This window comes from Clinocottus analis, unplaced genomic scaffold (genome assembly GCF_023055335.1).
Source record: "Clinocottus analis isolate CAN_PGR_092001 unplaced genomic scaffold, fCliAna1.0.p SCAF_10, whole genome shotgun sequence".
Lineage (NCBI taxonomy): Eukaryota > Metazoa > Chordata > Actinopteri > Perciformes > Cottidae > Clinocottus > Clinocottus analis.
Window position 1 is genome coordinate 5,617,393 of NW_027175821.1, and position 19,768 is coordinate 5,637,160.

Consider the following 19,768-nt stretch of genomic DNA (forward strand, 5'->3'; position numbering starts at 1 on the left):
ACAGTTTAGTTGTATTACTCACTGTAATATCAACATACTTCTCTGTTATATGAACCCATGTGGCCTCTCAAGGCAAGGATGCTAACTGTTCAAACTCAACCTGGAGAGTCAGCATTTAGTTTAGTAGCTGGAACAAACACCAAGAGAATATTAGACCTTTGACCGGCATTAAATCCACATTAAAGAGCTTTATGTTCTGCACTGCCTTTGACTGAACCTTCAATATTCCCCATGACACATCTTGCCCTCCTATCCTGTATTTGTGTCTCTCTTCAAAACTTTTAAAAGGCTTCTATTGGCATAATGCTATAAAAGAAGCATTCATGGCTTCAGCCTACTGTACCACATGACTACATGCTGATGTGTTTTGTTAAATGACAAAATAGGCATCGCCATCTTGTGTCATATGGGAACATTTCCTGTTAAAGCTCCATTACAGTGTGGGGCTTACATTGTAATTGCAGTTTACTTTGAGCAACCCACTCTATAAAACATGTTTCTACTTACAACACACCCGTCTTTATGACACCCTAAAAACAATATGCTGTTGAGGATACACTGACAGAACTGACACAGCAGCTTTTCTCTTGACCTTTTGTTTCAGGTGAGGAGGATGACGTTCCAGTGGTGGAGTCAGGTGAAGGAGGGGTGGAGCCTGACAACTACTGGAAGAAAAAAGAGGCTTTAAGAGGAAGTACTATGTCACTGGGAGATAAATTCCCAACAGGTACATGTCATGACTCCTTGTTTCTACTTTAATTCTAGCTTTTACGTTGGTCTGAACTGTTTACATGTTACACGCGGAAGCATTTCCCAATGTATTACATGTATGCATACTGATCAGGCATATTTCCCTACTAATGTTTTACTCACTCAGCAGTTCAGCTGCATCCCTCACATTCCCCCAGGTTCTTCCTCTCAAATGGATTTAAATGGCCACACTGAGAGCCCAGTAAGAAGCCTAATAGCTTTGCTATTCCCCCGGTGAATAACTCTCGGAGCATTACGCTGGAAGATGAGCTCTTGTAGAAAATCTTTAATGAACTCCTGAAAGTTGTGTCTCTCCCAAGATATGTTCCCTTTTACTCAATGACTTCAGGTGGAAAAATATGTGATGAATTTGAAAAACATTATAAAGACATTAGTTGTTTACAGTAATCCTTTAATCCTGGCAGATGATAAATCCTCTCTCTCCTTCTCGGAGCAAATTTTTCACCCGAGCCTATTTACGATGGATTTGTTTGTATTCCATATTATTCAACCAGAAGAAACTTCCTCAGCCAAAAGTGATTAACCACAGCACTCCTCTTGTCTTTTGCCTAGAAATTGAGCTGCTGTTCACCGGGCGGAGGCGCTCCAGCGAGGAGCCGGACCGGGCCCTACAGGAGGCGCTGCGCACCCGACTCCGAGTGGTGGAGAGCAACAGCCAGGACGTCATCCAGCTCTTTAAGGTGAGTGACAGTCAGACTTGACAATGCATACATCACCTAAGCAATAATGCACTACTCAGACTTTCTCATAATGAAGACAAATGTGCTTTATGATACGATCAGAGCCCATATCATGCAATATGATACATTGTGTCGTAAATGTTTTGTGCACTTAATAGAAATGGATTCTGTTATTGAAACACAAGACTTTGTTTCTGCAGGACTTGTCTGCACGTCTGGTGTCCGTCCACGCTGAGAAGGATAGCTTCGTACTCACATTCAAGACCGTGGAGGAAGTCTGGAAGTTTTCTACTTACATAGCATTAGGTAAGCAGCTATGACCCTTTAACATCCCAAAGGCCCTGTTTTCTCAATCGGGTCCGACATTAACACAGCATTTGGTTTATTTGGTCGGAAAAGCTGATGCACATTTGTCACCAATAAGGATTTAGGAAACGTTCATGTCAGGATCCAATGGCAGTTGTGGCATTGTTTCGTTATGTTTCTAGGTCACAATCGCTCACATATGAACAAACCACACCCAAACACAGTCCATAAAATGTCAACTAGAAGATGATTAAAAAGAAAACACTGTTTTAAGGTGTTTCACAAACACACAAATGTCCCTTTGTTGTACTTCCCCGCCTATTTATGCATTCATTGTGGTACTTAGCGTCATCTAAAGGTCTTGTTGGTGAGCATGCAGTGATAGCAGCATCGATAACATCGGGAGCATTTGTAGATGAGTCGCATGTGCTCTGTCCTAGGTTACGTGGCTCGCTGCTTGGAGAACTTCCTGTGTGATCAGTCCTTCTGGCTGGACACAGAGCTGCTCAGTGACCTGCAGATCAATGTCACTGTGGACGAGGAACGACTGGCCACCCTCTACCTGGGACTGTTACTCCAGGAGGGTGAGTAACGTTGTGCTCTGGCCATGGAAGTCAGCGCTTTGTGAACAGTTGGATTGTTAAAGGGTGAAAAGTGAGGAATCAAATCTTTTCGCTAAAACCTACACTTTGGTAGTTTAACTTGTGCTCTAAGCTGAACTGTATATTTTGCCTCTTTGGCTATTAAATTATCCCTGAGAGTATTTCAAGTATTTTTTGTCAAAAGCCTCTTGAATCTTGTCACGGTACTTATGAATTAACCAACTTTGGCTGCCATTTGATCCAATTATTTTTAATCCATTTTCACTGACCCCAATTAACACTATGAAAGCCTCAGGAACATACTGCCACACATGACTTTGGACAAATTATAGCAATAGACTCTTCATTGTTATGTTCTGTGCCTCACTGTGTATGTCTTGAGTATAAAAGACTTTTTCGTAAAAGTCAGAATTAGCTGATTTCGATTTGCAACCGCACTTTTAGTTTAGTACAGATGAATTAAGATGAAGCTGGACATAAAATTCTGCAGTTCGTTAAATATCTTTGACGCATTACAAACTAAGCCATTGTTGTGCTCCAGCATAACCATTATACTACTCACTAAGAATGTATATTGATTTCCTCCTGCCTGGTCTCCGGAGCATTTCCCCAAGGCAAAAAGCTTTACGGAAATGTACAATTAAACTGCAGTGCTGGCAAATAGTGTTGAGAATTACATTAACTTAATAGGGGGAGGATATAAAACACCCATCATTTGCCAGTGACTGAACGAGGGCACACTGTAAGCTGGAGCACTTTTGCTGATTTTTCAACTCAAGTGTGTTAATTTTTATCGACACGAAAACACCCGACGGGCGGGCGGGTCATGCGTCTGGATTCTCTTTCGCTTCCGCAGGCTCCTTCTTTGCCAAGGCGCTGTTCACAAGAAATGATCAGGATGAGGACGACGAAGAGCAGCTGTCGTTCAAAAAGAATGATTTGCTGATGGTGAAGGACACGGGGCAGGACAGCATGTGGGAGGGCACCATGCTCTCCACGGGAAGCCACGGCCTGGTGCCAGTCAACGCCATGCAACCGCTGCCGTACCCCTTCTATCAGTGAGTCATCCTGTGTTTCCTCAAATGACTTCTTGTGACGACTGCCTGCATTTACAATGTCGGCGACAGTGTGATTAACTTGGTTCTCTCGTCGAGGCTTTTGGCTGAATGAGCAAAACCGCAATGCAGACGTTGGACACGAGTTAAACTCTACTTCCTGTTTGGTCAGGTGGTTTCTGAGGAACTACCCAGGCAATGCTGGATGCTCGCCAGCAGAAAAGGAAGCGTTTGAACATGCTATCGGTAAAAACATTCTGCACGTAACACATGTTAATACATAAAACACTACACAGTGTTACACTAACATACATCCTTTACTCGGGTGCAGATACTAAAAATGAAAACCCTCCTGTACTCAGACAAAGTTAGGGACCAGCTGATGAACATACTGGTGCCGGATATTTCCCTCAGGAGTTTCAGGAGACCAAATTAGAGCTAAATGAAAAGTCAATATTGGACTTAAATTCATCAGGTGGACACAAAGATGACACCAAATGAATGTTAGTGTTGCTTCATTTCTGCTTTGTAAAAAGGCAACTGATTGGGAACATGTTGGCCATACAGCATTTATAGGGTGACACAATGTAAATGTTGCCTTTACAATGTGTCGCCCACATGTGGCCAGTGGTATTTGTGGTTGGGATTTCACTACTTATATAAAGTCAGGCCGACTTATGGAAGCCTTTTGTGTGTCTGCACGCAGTCTAATCATACATATGTATTATTGACGATCAGCTTAAGTTGTTTAATTCCTGGATTTCAAATAGAGTTCAGGAAATACATTGTGGCTAAAGTCTGAATGCGTAGTGTAATTTAATTTTTTTTTTTTTTAAAAAAAAGCTCTCAATTTTTCAGGAGTTGAAAAAAAAGATCACAAAGGACTTATTTTAGCTCAAATTTTGTTCATAAATGTGTTTCAAATCTGTGTTATTGAGCACGTGCCTTTCACCTGACAGCTGTGGAAGTTGCTGATTAATTACAGTAATTATCACACAGGTGTGCAATGGGCCGGTCACGTTGGAAGACCACTCCCACAATGTGCAGGTTTTATCGCTCAACACAATGCTACGGATGTTGCGGTGTGTCATTTGGCATGGCAGAGCACACCTGTCTGATCAGCATCTTGATGTCCCACACCTGTCAGGTGGATCGATTTAAAAGTTTGAGAGAAATATAAGTATTTTGTGAGAAAATAAAGCAAAAATAAAAGAGTTGCAATATATATTTGTTCGGTGTATATACGTTTAAGTTTTGTATTGTGTTTGTGAAGTCAGCAATTTTACTGTTTAGGATTAGGATAGGCTAATATCAAACCCACTTCCTATTTACTGGAATACAAAGCAGTGCACAGCCACTGTGGATCAATATTAATATGTTTATGCATATAGTAGTAGCGCCAACCTGTATGCTCTTGTGAAAGGCATCCTAACTTAATTGTTTTATATCCTCACAATTCTTTGCAGAATATAAAAAATACATATACAGACACTGTTCTTCCATATTGACCTCAAAACCTCTCAAGTCTGCTGCTTATGCTAACCCTGTTCTCCTCATCCAACACCTCAGTGACCGGTTCCTGTGTGGCCGTGGTCGACTACAGTCCAGTGGGCCCGGATGAACTTCAGCTGAGTCAAGGTGACATTGTGGAGATCCAGGGTCTACTAGTCCGAGGCCTGGATGTGTTCATAGCGACACACTCTTCCACAGGCCACACTGGGTTCATACACAAGGTCCATATCAAGCCTCAGGACACCGTACCCCTGTAAGATCATCCATTCTCGTTCGTTGTATAATGCTTGGCGCGCCTTACATTGACTGGTCTGATGATGTTGTGCGTCATTCGAAGCACTTTATCTTAAATCAGCATGACTTTCCCCTTGTTTATAGTCTTGTGCTGATCTATTCTGAAATCCTGTCTAGTGGCTCTGCAGTCTGGAGGGGGTGGGTGGGATAGGGTGAGGAGGCTGCACGGACAGCAGAAGTCATAATGCTGTCTTTGTTCCCCTCACACAGAGACAGACGGTTAGTCTTTCTGACTGAGGAGGAGCGGGCCAGCCTCGCTCAGGTCAACCCCTGCAGCTCTGAGCCAAGTGACAGCGGCCTGCTGGAGAGGCTCTTCTCGTCCGACATCAGCTCTGTGTACAGGCTAGGTAAAAGGAATCAACAAATACTGTACCTTTCTTGTTGAGTGGGGGTGGGGCCATAACTGACAGATTGATCTCGTTTGGTTTGATGCGCAGCTCCTGTTTTGTTTCCTTAAGCTGTTTCCATCTCTATGCCCATCTGGAAAATTGACGCTTGTATTGATTTACCTCATGTGTTTTCAGACAGACTGGATGAGACGGACTTCCTGTACATCAGAAACCGGCCAAAGCATGGTAGTGCTTCACAGTTTATAGTGGAAACCCGCTGTTCATCAGCCTAATGAACTAAAACAACTCATGTATTATGTAAATTATACCAGTATCTGTCCTCTTCCCAGACCATAAGGTTCCTGCAAGCACCCGTCAGAGCGTCATGTCAGAGAAAAGTGGAGGGACTCCTCCCTACCAGTCCTCTCCTCGCACTTCTCTCTCTTACTCCTCCCCTCGCCTGTCCCTCTATCAGTCCCACAATCCTCTGCCACGCGAGGGAGAGCGCCTGTCCTTCACTCTGGACGACACCTTCAGAGAAATGGACGAGTTCCAGGAAGACCCACCTCTCTTCTTGGAGGAGAACAGCTGGGAGGGGGAGGACTCTGAGTTCAGTGACCCCACACTGACCCTGCTCAACCATGAACACTTCCAGGTCTGCAGGTCTTAATCACTGATGAATGTTTGACAGGGCCACGGACAGAAGCAAAGTAACAGACATCAGGCGTTCTTGTTTCTGTCTCATTTTCTATTTTATGTCTGTGGCAGCTAATAGAAGCAATGTCAAGGTTCAGCTCTATAAAACAGTCTACATCTGGTGGTAAAAAAAAGCAAAAAAAAAGGAACTAAATAGTAAATACATCAACAACAACTAGTTTAAGAAATCATGTGGTCATGTCAGTTGAAGGATGTAGCTCATCAACACGATTCTAATAGCGCTAATAGCATTTGGCTATGTACATATGTACATTAATGTTTTCAGCACATGCAGCCAGTCAAGAGGCGGCTCTTCTTCATTCCTTTGTTTATTTGTTCTAGGAAGACTTCTTGCCGCTGTACGACCTGCAGTATTCCTTCCTCTGGGTGACCTTCAGTGGTAAGACTGAGGACGAGCTATTGGGGCACCTAGAGAGTGTCAGGGAGAGCGCCAAGAGGACGGGCTTGAACTGGGCACATCGACGGGCATGCTTCCTCCTGGGAAGACTCTGTGCCCGGAAGATAAAGTTCTCCCAGGTTTGTGCTTCTTTTCCAGCATTGATATGTGTGTTGTGGATACATCAATATGCTTCATTCCTCCTGAAAGAGACCCACAAAATACACAACATTTTCGGCTGTATTTTCATACATATAAATACATTTATATATCCTCAGGCCCGTGTGTACTATGAGGAGGCCCTCAGTGTTCGTGTGGACAGTTTCTCTGACACGCCGCTCCTCATCGCTCTCTACACAAACCTCACCGCTGTCTACCTGAAGCAGCGTATGACGGACAAGCTGCCCCAGACCCTGGAGAAGGCCAGTGCCCTGCTCCTCTGCCTCCCCTGCCACACCTTCACCTCCACGGACGAGGTGGAACTGTTGCAGCTGCTCCTGAGGAGATCGGTGGTGCTGGGGGACAAACACCTGGAGGCTCGCGTCTGCTACCTCCTCTCCAGCCTCTTCCTGCTGCGCAGAAAGACCGACGACGCCCTCCCCTTCGTTGAGCGACTGCAGTTCCTCTCGGCGACGCTCTCTGCCGCCGAGGGGCGTCCCATCGTTCCTTTGGACCTCAACTGGCTCTTGAGCTGGCTCTATCATCGTAAATACATGCCTTACTTAGCGCTGGCCTCTCTGAGCCTGGACTCAAGGCAGGACCACTCACTTCACGACACTTTCCAGGGGATCGAGTTGTTTATCAGGAACTCTGTTCGCCTGAACCCGTGCTGGAAGGAAGGCACCTCCCTGCTTCCTGCCCAGATTGTGATTTACCTTCAGCAGGCCCTGATTACAGCAGAGCAAGGGGAGGACTTGAAGACCCAGAGGGACCTGTGTCAGGGCTTGGCCACAGTCTACCTGCAGTACGACGCTCTCGATAAGGCGGTGCTTTGTGCTCAACAAGCTGTGGAGACTGGAAGCCACATCAACGAGGAGGAGGGCTTCGAGGCCTCTGTGCTGCTTGGCTGGCTGCTGGTGTTGACGGGCGAGGCGGAGAGAGCCCAAAGTGTCCTGCAGCCACTGCTCACATCACTCCAGGTACAGCAAACAACTCTATCAACCTGGATGAATGTTGTAGAAGCACTTGTTAGTTTCCCTCCAATCTCGTGTGTAATCTCTCCAGGGCACAGACAGTCCCACGCAGCGAGGGGTGATCCACAACCTCTTGGCTCTGTGTCTGAGGCAGCAGGGTTGCATCCGGGAGGCAGGCTGGCATCTCCACTCCGCCTTGGTGATCTCAAGGGAAAGTGGAAACCAGAGGAACCAGGCCCTGGCACTGGCCAACCTGGGCTGTCTGGCATTGGATGTGGGGGCGCCTTTGGTGGCTGAACGCTTCTTGGTCAGGTCAGACATCAGTGTTTTGTTTTTTTTCCCCCCAGGGAACACAACAGAGTTTGCAAAGAGGTATTTATTGTGCTGGTGGTTGCGTTCCCAGATCCCTGTGTCTTTTTATGGAGCTCTGGGAAAGTCCCATCGACGAGGAGCATGTTCAGACCTACCTTTGGTTGGGGCGGAGCTACAAAGACAGGAGGAAGAGTCTGGACAGCAGGGCCTGTTATGAAATGGGACTACTAATTGCACTCCATGCCAGAAACTTACACAGTGAGTACAAATTAACATGTTAAAGAAATAGTTTTACATGTTCACTTTCTTGCCAAAAGTTGGGATTTAATTGTGAAAGGTTTCCTTTATTTAGATTTAAAGGTATATTAAAAGTTTGCTGCCTTTGTTCAGTCTGAGGAGCCTCTTTGTTGTTGGACACTGTACGTTTTGAACCTTCCACACAACTTAGCCTTTACATGAGGTGCTTTTTTTTTTATTCCTCTAGGTAATATTCACATTTTGTGTGAATGCACTCACGACAAAAACAACTGCTGTTGTGTAAAGGTCTTAGCTCATTTCCCAAAATACTGAACTATTCCTTTAATTACTATAAAATCTATCTTTGCATAGATATGGACTCTTTTTAACTAAGAGTATAACCTTGAGGATGACTTTTGGATCACTGATGTTGATATTTATTTTGCGACTCTAACAAAACAATAAGGAACTTATTTGCTTCGACATTTGTCTTGCTAAAAGAGAGACTTTTTTGTTGTTGTTAAAACTACATTTTTTATCAACCCTGGTGGAGACAATATGTAAAGGAAAAACCGTTTGAAAACGATCCCAAACGCATAATGTGTGTCCTGTGATTTCTTCCATCTAAATGTATCTGTGATGAGCTAAAGTTGGCTCATCATATCAGCTGTGTCAACTGTGTAGTAAAGGTCAAACTCAATATAGTTCTTATTCAGTGTCACATACGTTTCAATGTATTTGGTGTCAGCAGCGGCAGCTAACACACTTGCTGTATTTAAAGGTCGGATGGTGGTGGCCAAGGTGCTGAGTCGTGTGTATGCTGACATGCTGCTGTACAGCCAGAGTATCGTCTACTATGAGCACTGTGTGTCGGTGTGCAGAGAGCTGAAGGACAAGAGACTGGAGGGAGAGTATCTGGAAATCCTCAGCAGCCTCTACCTCTCACTTAACACCGAAAGGTTGACTTTCTGACTCTCCTTCCCCATCGCTCCTATTCTCTAATTTTTTCCCGCAATTTTCCACAATAGCTTTGGTTTCCCGACCAAAACAGTCTCAATTCCTGATTGCAGATCATCTCGTAAATCTCTGGACTACACCAAGCAGAGCCTGAGGATTTCTATTGATTTGGGCAAGCGAGAGGAAGAGTCAGAGACCTGGCTGCAGGTGGGACGCATCTATTACCTCATCCACGAGGACGAACTAGCCGACATGTACCTGCAGGTGAGCTGAACATTTCTTCAGTCACCGATTTTAGATTTTGCTCTTGGATGTTTGTGAACGCACCACGTCCCTAAACATCGTTTAGTTTGACATTGTAACGTTCAATCGACTTTGATCGGCAATATGATTTGATCAATAGGCAGCAGTGAAGACGGCCCTGAGGATGAATGATCATCACTTCGTCATGAGCATCTACGAGGAGGCGGGAGACGTCTACTTTAAAGGCTCCAGGAACCGAATGGCTTCGATGACTTTCTACAGGGTGAGATGCGAAACAAAGCAGCAATGTCATGGTGCCGCATTTCCCAATGACGCAGTCTGACATGATTTATTTTTATTGCATTATATGTTTGTTTTTTAAATCGGTGGAACCGCTGATCTCATTTGATGCAAATTCTTTGTGTTTGGTTGCAGGATGGCGGTCTGCCATTCGCACGCAGCATCAAGGACGTCCATTCAGAGTTCCGTTTGTTGAGTAAACTGACCGAGCTGTTGATGAACCAGGGTTTGCTGGAAGAGGCTCTGCAGTACGCGACACTGGCTGTTCAGATCGCTGGCAAAACAGGTCGGCAAGAGGTTCAGCGTGGCTAAGAATCTGTGCCTCGTGTCGACGATGCGAAACGACTTTGTCAACACAGACCGTCGTTGTTTTTCCCTCAGGTGTGGATGTGAATGAGAGGACAGCCTACCACCGGCTGGCTACAGTCTACTACAACCAGCAGCAGTACGAGTTGGCAGAAAACTACTACCTCAAGTCACTCTCCCTCTGTCCGCCCGCCCTGCAGGAGCCCGCGGAGGCTCGCTACTACACCAAGGTGTACTGCAGACTGGGCAACCTCACGCTGCACAAACTGAAGGTACAGGAGCCCAGTATATGTCTGTGTCTGCATGTGCATGAGCAAACATAATGAAAACCAGCGTGTTTCTGAAATAAACATTATTCTGAATAAATTAGAGCGACGGTAGTGATGTTTGTGACGTGTTTTCCGTACTTGTTGTTTGCATTTGACATATTTTAACATAACTTACATATTCTCAGCCCAATGGGGATGTTTTTCCTGACCCTAACTAAGTGGCTTTCCTTGGTGTAAAATGACATGCCGAAACAATGAATGAATACATTTTTACGAGAGAAAAAAAAGTATTTGTCAAAAACTAAGGAAATCCCTTAAAGATAAGCAATTGTTTTATTACAATAATAACATACTAACAAGATTTTTTTTTTAACCTAAAGTTCCTCTGGCTACAAGTGAAAGTCCAGCGAGGGTCTTAATAGAAGAGGCGTTGGATGTTTCAGAGTAACAGTAGACTTTATCTGGTGTCCTTTTTACAGTATAGGACGCCAATCAAAATCCAGCCGACAAAAAAGATTCAAATAATTAAAGATTTAATGAATGAGACCTCTGCTCTGTGCGCTCCCTAGGACTCCTTTGACGCGGTGGGCTACTTCCATTTGGCTCTGGCAGCGGCCCTGGAGGACCAAACTAACCCCGAGGCTCTGTATGTGGTGTACATGAAGCTGGCGGAGATCCACGGCCACCACATGCCCGATGCGCAGCTGTGCCGAGAATACAGAGACAGGGCCCAGAGTCTGAAGAGAGTTCTGGCTGGAGAGGAAGCTGCTGCTTTTGGAGAGGAGAACATGAAGGACACAGAGACAGAAAATGAAAAATGTGAAGATAACTTGCTTCCGAGAAGTATAACGCACGGAGACACAGATGAGATAGGTACAGACGCTAATATTGTAGATAGTCACATGCTTCTGGATGCAGATGGCCCTCTTGTGGACACCTTTGGGTCTGAGACTGAACTCATCGCCACATCAAACAGTGATAGCATTTTGACCGAGTCCTTTGATACAGCCAAGGAGCAGATCTCAGACTCCAGCAGCTCCTCTGACACTTTACAAACTCGGCAGAATCAAACAGATGGGCAAGACTTTGACACTGACTGTCACGGGCCCGGTCAGTTACCTGATAATGAAATAAGTGACATCACAAATGGCACAGATTCCGATCATCGCGATGAACAACAACACCCACCCTGAAGAAATGGACGTGCATGCAGATCTGATTCAAAAAGATGTCAGTCTTGATGAGGGCAATCGGTCTGATACTGACCAACCAGAGACTGTTAGCAGAGACACTGAAGAAGCTGTAAGTGTGGACGACTACGCAGAGAACATGTGACACACAGAGTGAATAGGCGGACTTTGACACACATTATGTTCTTCACTAACATTTCCTGTGTCTGGTCACATGTGTCGTGACCAAGCACACTGACTCCAACGTTCCAGCCACATAGCACTTATTGTAGGAAAGATGATACTGTTATGTTTTCAGAGGATCGGTGACTCTAAAGCATGTGCCTTTTTGTATAATACATTCTGCGGTTATTGCAGTTCCCTGCGCCTGTTGTGTATGTTTTTCTAAATGTACGTTTTTGTATGTGTGGAAGATATGACTCAAACATAAAGAACGTTATTTCGATGGCCGAGTTTGTTTGTGCTTTTGTCTATTCAAATGTGAAATACGTGGCACAACAAATACATGAGCTACATTAATGAAGGGACTAGAACTTCGACAGAACAAATTACACACTTCAACTCAATTTCTCCTCTGGACGGCTGTGTGTGCATTGGGAGACGGTGATTTTAATGGAAGAAAAGGGAGCGGTAGCTCTGTTTGGACATTAACGCTGTGCCTTGAAAGCGCCACAAGAGAGAGCTATTAGGTTGATTTTGGGCTTCGCCGTAAAACGCAGGCTCACTCGTTGTCCTTCCTCAGTTTAGCCAGAGGTGGGCAGTGAAAGACAGTTCTACAGCAGCTGCAGCCTATGTTGTATCAACGGCTGCAACCCCTTTTAACAGGTGAGAGAGACATGAGGGGGAAAAAAGAGAGATTTACGTCATCTGCTTGGCGATGGCAGTAATCCAAGGTGAGCACAATGGAAAGTGTCCTCTGTCACATTTTAGAATGGGTTCACTTAGTCCAACAGTGATGTCTATTTGTGCGGGAATGTCCTTGTAAGACACTGAAACATGAGGTGTGGATTATATGACAGTATGAGTTTAAAATACAGGACGCTGCATGAATTTAATCATTTGTGAAGATGGCGTGCCGAATGTCTTGAACTATAATAAAAAAAAAAAAGTAGCCTCCAATTTATGGAACTGGACCAGTGCAAAAGGAAAGAAAAGCAATCAAGTAACTTGGAGTGAGAGTTGAGGCAAGGCCAAACAAAGAGAAACTGTGAAGGGATTAGGTCCTAAAGCAATGAGCCAAATGGAAGAACGTTTGCGTACATGGTCCGCATGCTGAATACTGTTGCAGGGCTTCTTCCTTCACAGGCATGAGATTGTGCCAATACAAGCAATGAATTGTTCAACCGGAATTGTTCTTTCTTTCTCAGTATTCCTGTACTTTTAAAAGAATTTGAGAGACTTTTGCTTTACAGGTTTTATACTCTTCATTTCATTAACTGCTAATGTGGAAATTAAAGTTCTGAAGCAGTTAAAAGTGAAAGTGAGTGCCAAAAAACGATTGTCTTCATTTTTGCATATTAACTTGGAAATCACAAGAACTCGTGAACTAACACTTATAAGAACTTATTTTGAGTTAAACTGAATTGAAATGAGAAGTCAGTTTAACTGGTTGAAAAGTAATATGATTTAGTCCAGAACGAAAGAATAATTTTCAAAAAGATTCGGAGAAAAGACATGGAAACTAAAAGAGAATAAACTGTTGAATTTGTTCAATAATGTATGTAGCTAACTGAATAATAGAGGGCTTTAGTGGTACAAGAAGAATAAAAAACATACTTATGCTGTACATTCTGTCCATATACTAACAACATAACATATGATAGATAGATAGATAGATAGATAGATAGATAGATAGATAGATAGATAGATAGATAGATAGACAAAACAGCAGAGTGTATTAATTTAGGAAATTAAACAATAAAGAAAGTGCAAAAATGCACTGCAAGTGTATGCAGTGTATATATGTAAGTATGTCCTCTGACTAACAACAATAGCAGTAAAAAAGACTATTGATGTTTATGTGGAATCAATCTGGATCTGGCTATAACTTATTGAAAAGTCTCATGGCAGTGAGCAGGAACAACTGGCCACAACATCTGGCAGAACATCTCCTCCATCATATCGGTGTCAATGGACTACTTTAAGGTACTTGCAGGTAAACAACAGCAACACAAATAGCAATTGAGGACCTATTGACTATTTTTTTGGATTAATAACCATTTGAGAACGTTGTGTTTTTTCTGTATCCGTTTGTAAAAATGACCAGAAAGCATGTCAGAAAAGAGTCAGCCCTAAATGTCAACCAAGCCTTCAGGGCAACCAAGAAGTTGCCCTTTTAAGGAACGTTGGCCCCGCTTGTGTCAGAGTCATGGTCACACTACTGGCGTCAAAACGTCCGGGATTTTTTTGAAGGAAATGATCCAGAACAGAATTTAAAGTCTGAAAAAAGTCAAGATAGAACTTCCTTTGATCTTTGTTTACGTTAACATCCGTGATCATTATTTGTCTTGTTCACACATTATGAAGACTGTTGGACGCCTTCTGTTTTATTTTTTTTTACATTGCAGTTCCTAATGGACTTTAGCAATTATGTGTTAGTTTGTCATAAAATGAAGGAAAACACACTTTGTTTATTGGGTAGTCAATGTAAACATGTATGCCTGACATATTCGAAAGAAACAATTTAGAAGTCAATCGTCTTGCAACAACACAAGTGCTCCCACAACATCTCTGCAATCCTGTTATGGATTTATAGCCCCATGGTAGCACGTTCGTATTCTGGTTTAAGGTAAATGCCAATTGTCAAAGTTGATATATGCAGCAAAGAAAGAGAGGACCCAAACGCAGACTCAAAGTGGCAGTAAAGATAGTTTAACAAAGAAATTGAAAAAAAAAAAGCTTAAAGGAAATCAAAAGTCCATTCAGCAATGAAGACAAACTGACGAAGGAACTGGTTACTAGAACATGAGAGTGACTTCTTCCAGGGGGAGTGGGAACAGGTATGGCGAGCAGGAGGCCTGGTGACTGCAGGGTTGACGACGGACAGTTGAAACTAATCAGGGCGGGGCGGACAACCAAAACTGGCGGGAGAACACACAAAGGCAGGAAGTGAAGTGATCTGAAAAGAGAGAAGTGGTGAGTGACATGGTGAAACACGACACACACACAGGAAAAAAAAAAAAGAGACATATTGAGAGTTAAATGTCATTGGGAATATACACTTCACCAGATTTGGTCACAGTTCAATGTCGTTGCCATTAGAACGTGTCCGGTTTGCTGTACAGTTCAGGAAACACAAAAACACTCTGCCCTCCTGCATCTATACAATGATAGCTATTCCTCCGGCAGCATCATCCTACACTGTTTGGAAAAGATGGAGAGTATGAGGTGTGTTTCCTCATGAGAGACATAGGTCAAGCAGCTCCAGAGGAAAGTCCATAAACTGGGTCACACCACTGGTTGTGACCCAGCTATGCAGTTGCCTGGAAACAGGTTTTTCAAGTTCCTTGCGCTTGAGCTGGTTTGAACCTATGGTTGTGTCACCTGCAAGTTGTTAATCCTTTTTATTATATTGACAATTTGGTTATTAAGGCAAGTTACATTTAATGGTATGGCTTTATATATTAAGTTCGGGAAACGGTTGATCTTAAACAGTCCCGTGTGTCCGTTCCCTTGATAAAGCTGCAGCAACTGATATTCAATAAAAGAAATTACCCGTGATTATTATAAATATTGGCCTGAGATGTGTTTGAAATACAATTCATAGCAACCATTTCCAATGTTGAATCGGGGTTTACTCTTGAATACATGCTAGCTGCCGGACATTATTAAACATGATGCCACACAAACAAAGCGTACACACACTTGTTGGCATTTCTCCATATCTTCTAGCACCTTATTACAGGTCAGTATGTCCTTAAAACACTCAGTATGTCTGGGAAAGCTGGGGGATATCACTCTGATGTCAAAGAGACGAAGGTACTACTGCTAGTGACGAGGTTCGGAACAAGGAATTTCCACTCTTGGTCGGACACTGCAAACGTGACAATCGTTCCTTCCTGTGTTTGTGTTTCTTTCGGATGATTTAAAAACTGAGATTTCCAGTTTCCAGTAAAAAAAGAGGAACATTTCCTGGTTGGAGCCACTCGTGTACGCTCATCCACCAAGAAGTGACAGCCTGCATTGCGTCAAACTGTCAAGCTGCCATGTATCAATATTTCAAAAGTCAGGTACTGGCTGGTATTTATATGTATATGTACTTCCAAAGTCAATTCCTGAAGCTTAGACCACACTAATCGATGCTTCTCATCACCCTCGAAAACTTTGGATTCAAACCAAACATAACTATTCTACGGCATTGCGAAAGGCATCGAGTGATGCCTAACAAAGCCACCAACAAACATAATTGCTTACGATTAAGAATACAATATACTGGAGCCAACTCACAGTCCAATTGATTACTTGGAAGCAAATTATATTTTTCCCCAGATAATTGAGCCATTGGGAGAGAAAGAAGGGTATTATTACTCTGCATCCTCCTTGGCCTGTGTCATTGTGCTAATTCAACCCAATCTCCACTAGAAGTCATCCACCAGCAGCACCGAGGTGAAAAAAACATGGCTGACATTTGAAATAAAGTTGTACAACACTCCCTACTGACAGTAAGCAGGTAAGGTACTGTGTGTGACCGCGCATACAATCAGTTAGAAAACCTTCTTGACCTCGTGCAAACTAAAAACTGGAATGCATTTTTCATTCAAATCAAGCACAAACAGATATATGCAGTTCTGCACATATACTGACACGACCAAAGCAGCATCTGTGTCCGTGTTCTTGTCTCTGGGAAAAGAAGAAAACGAGGAGCAACTTGATTCTTGTTGTCATTTACTCACAAAGAGTAAAGCAGCAGACCCATGAACATAAGAGGGAGGATAACAGGAGGAATCTGGAGATTAGAGGCACCACAACCAAAGTTATTTTAGTGAAATCAGTGAATTCACTTGACGTTTTCACAACGTTGTGCTATTGGACAATAGAAAGTTAGTTGAAATATGTTTGTTTGACAACATGTGTCCCGTTGCAAGCTGGTAAGCTCAGCTTCCTTTGATAATTCGTTATTGAATTAAATGATGTACAAAAACAATTTACTCTTATTAAACAGATTATTCATCAACCGTCTCATGTTTTGAGCTTAAAATGGCTGCAGATTGGAACCAAACATTAGTGTGACACAGTAACCCACGAGGGAATTTACAATATGACCACACTCAGAGATGAAGAGCAAACATACTCGCGGAATACCATGTTTGAGAAGTAAAATATTTTTTTGACGTTTTATTGCGTTTTTATTGACCTTGAAAACAAACTTCTTTTTTTTTTTAAGTTCATGTTTGCTTTCACAACCTCAGGTCGGGTGGAGCTAATCTTTCAGATGCCGACAAGCTATGATTTGAGATGCGCTTATGCACGCACACACATCCCCACGCTCTCGAATGCACACGCATGCAAAGTCCTTGGGAGTGAGGGCACTGCAGACATTGTGGTGCCACCAAAGTGCCGAGGGACTTATCGATCCATCAGAGAACGTTTTCACATGTTCACATCCTCTCTCACTGCCGTGATTAACATATCAGAGAAAACAGTCATCTTGTACCAAAACAAATTGTTTCCAGAGAGTTTCCCTTCTACAGTGCTTTAAAAAAAAAAACAACTTAAAAAACATGGTTGGTTTAGATATGGGAAATTGCCTTCTTTTTATCTTGCTCTTAATGATTTGAGTCATTGAAGCCTGATGATATGCATTACCATTCAAAGACTTATATCAGAAAGGCGAAGCAGACTGTTTGTTGACAAAATACGTTGGGTTTGTTTTCTTCAAGTTTCTTATCGGTATTGAAAATTGGCCATGAGGCTCTATAGGGAGCGCTTGGCATATCTCCAGACAAACGTCTGCACGCATCCCTGCGGATCGCCCACAGTTCACATCGAAAAACACGGAGCGTTGGACACGACTTAAACTCAAATTGCAATGTGCTGCTGCAGGGAAACTTAAAGGATTAGAGGGCGACAGGTTTGTGAATAAATTTACACTGAAGAGGCCTCGGTATAAGTGAAATTAATATGGAAGAGGAGTAGATCAATAGCTTTATGACTGATTATACGATCATAAGTGGGGTCAAAGGTGTCATTTACATGTTTTGACATGCTCTCTCAAACCATCTCATCATTATATCAGCCTCATCAGCCACCACCAGTGTCTGGACTCCATGAGGGGGATTTATCTTGCTGCTGCTCAGGACAGACGCACAATTTAGGCGCCTAATACTTTTTCAAGATCACATATCATCTGTTAAGAATAAACACTTATCTTTTCTTCATCTGACATGTCTTTCATGATTAAACTGTTGCTAGTAGGTTTCATCAGCTATAGCCAGCTAGTTAATTAAGCAAACATCAGCTCCGAGAGTTGGATTTTGCAGCAGGTTTTGTTATGTTTCTAGCTGAATATTAAAAAAAAAAAACTTGATAAAAGCATCATTGAAATGGACAGGATGGCCAAATATGTGGTACTGTGCATGAATACTGCTAAAGTTAAAAGTCCCCATCCTCAACAGTTGATGGTCAGTGTAGAAGGAGATGAAGAACAGCACAGTTTTTGTGAGCTAGATATAAGTAAGGAAAAGAAAACTCATTAATACTCACTTTAGGTTGAAAGCCAGAGACTCATTTTTCCACTCTTGTCAGAAAAAATCCTAAAAATCGTAAAGAGAACGAAAGTGTGACAGATAAAGAGGCAGAGAGGGTTAAATATTTAACAAAGGACATGTTCCATGAAGTATTACTTGTTATAGAGAGTATATGTTGTTAGAAGTGAGGGTCCGATGCCATTGTTATCCAGGAAATCCTGATGTATTAAAACAAGTTGCTCTGCTAATGGATTTTTTTTTTTTAGTTTTCTAAACTTCTTTCAGCAGATGAACATGTTTTAAGTTTTTTGCTTCATGTTTTAGCTTAAACTTACTTAAAAAAAACCCTTTGCACTCTAAGTAAGTGTCCAATTCAAGACATTTTACGGCTCTGTACATCTCTTTGGGGGGATTTTTGACATATAATGAAATGCTTCAATATTGGAGGAGACACACAGTTTCAAAAGGAGAGTGGAAACATTTCCGTAATATCCCGATCGCCTTCCTGTCCATCATTCCATCTGGATCACATGCTGATGACTGGTTTCCCCATACTGAAATAGATTTAACTGCTGTCAGTGTGCAGGCCTGATGCATGAAGACTTATTCTTTAAGTTCTTTGTATTGCAGAGATAGACTCACTACCAATTATCATAGAGGACACATCACTGAGGACAGTACATGCAACATGTACATAATTTATTTCAATACAAATGTTACAGCACATACACTTTCATAAATACCACAGGACACCACATGTCGTAACAGGCTCCATTACCTAAACAAACAGTGACAAAAACGTGTGCAAAAACATTTAGTAAACATTCAGCTGAGTGACGCCTCGGGGGAACAAAAACGTTCACATGTAAGAGGTTTGTTTTTCATATGACGCTGAAGCAATATGTTTTTAATAGAGGAATCACATTCATAAATCCATCTGGACAGTCAAGTCAGTCAACATCTGGGCCGAGGCAGTTTCTCATGACTCTCGCTCTTTCAGTTGCAAACAGGAAGGAGGACTTCCACAAAAATATTATGGCACAAGTGAACTCAAGCCAGTAATTGTTTATAGTTCCCAAACTTAAATTAAAAACTTAATTGTTAAAACAACTCTGCAAATTGGAGTGCTGCTTTAAGTGAGTGAACTGATCTAAATCGAGCTATCCATGGGGGATAATGTGACTTTTCTAAAATAGGGACAACCATAGATCAGTGAGGATAGCATTAGCCCACCTGAGCATTGACCACATTAAAACATAGAAAAGACTAAAGTTATACATGCCACATTATAATATATTATTTAAGACTTGTCTGTAACCCAGAATCCACTATTAAAATAACCTTTTATGTATGCAGAGTTGGTACCAGTGGATATGAAGAGTGATCATGGGTCAAACTTCACTGAATGTTAATTGTATGCATCAGTAGACAAACCATCGGCGGTACTTGGAATGTTCTAGCGTCAATTAATGATTCAAGACTCATTGGAAATA

The 19,768-nt window shown here is 42.6% G+C and overlaps 1 protein-coding gene across 1 annotated transcript; it reads left to right on the plus strand.

Annotated features, from left to right (window-relative positions):
- Nucleotides 1-641: 641 nt before the first annotated feature.
- Nucleotides 642-12,036, plus strand: sh3tc2 (SH3 domain and tetratricopeptide repeats 2). Its single transcript, XM_068595422.1, has 20 exons — nucleotides 642-727; nucleotides 1,324-1,451; nucleotides 1,652-1,757; nucleotides 2,198-2,341; nucleotides 3,216-3,417; nucleotides 3,587-3,660; nucleotides 4,984-5,179; nucleotides 5,431-5,567; nucleotides 5,745-5,795; nucleotides 5,900-6,204; nucleotides 6,588-6,782; nucleotides 6,921-7,781; nucleotides 7,867-8,087; nucleotides 8,179-8,345; nucleotides 9,106-9,283; nucleotides 9,395-9,545; nucleotides 9,685-9,807; nucleotides 9,960-10,110; nucleotides 10,206-10,402; nucleotides 10,969-12,036. The coding sequence occupies exons 1-20, from the start codon at nucleotides 700-702 to the stop codon at nucleotides 11,590-11,592; spliced, it is 4,239 nt and encodes a 1,412-aa protein (XP_068451523.1). The 5' UTR covers nucleotides 642-699; the 3' UTR covers nucleotides 11,593-12,036.
- The last annotated feature ends 7,732 nt before the right edge of the window (nucleotides 12,037-19,768 follow it).

Excerpts from the sequence above, each read along its gene's own strand:
- sh3tc2 (XM_068595422.1), top strand. The coding sequence starts at position 700 with ATGTCACTGGGAGATAAATTCCCAACAG. Across the intron at positions 5,180-5,430 it reads CCTCAGGACACCGTACCCCT|AGACAGACGGTTAGTCTTTC; the intron begins GTAAGATCATCC and ends CCCCTCACACAG. Across the intron at positions 9,808-9,959 it reads CTTCGATGACTTTCTACAGG|GATGGCGGTCTGCCATTCGC; the intron begins GTGAGATGCGAA and ends GTTTGGTTGCAG.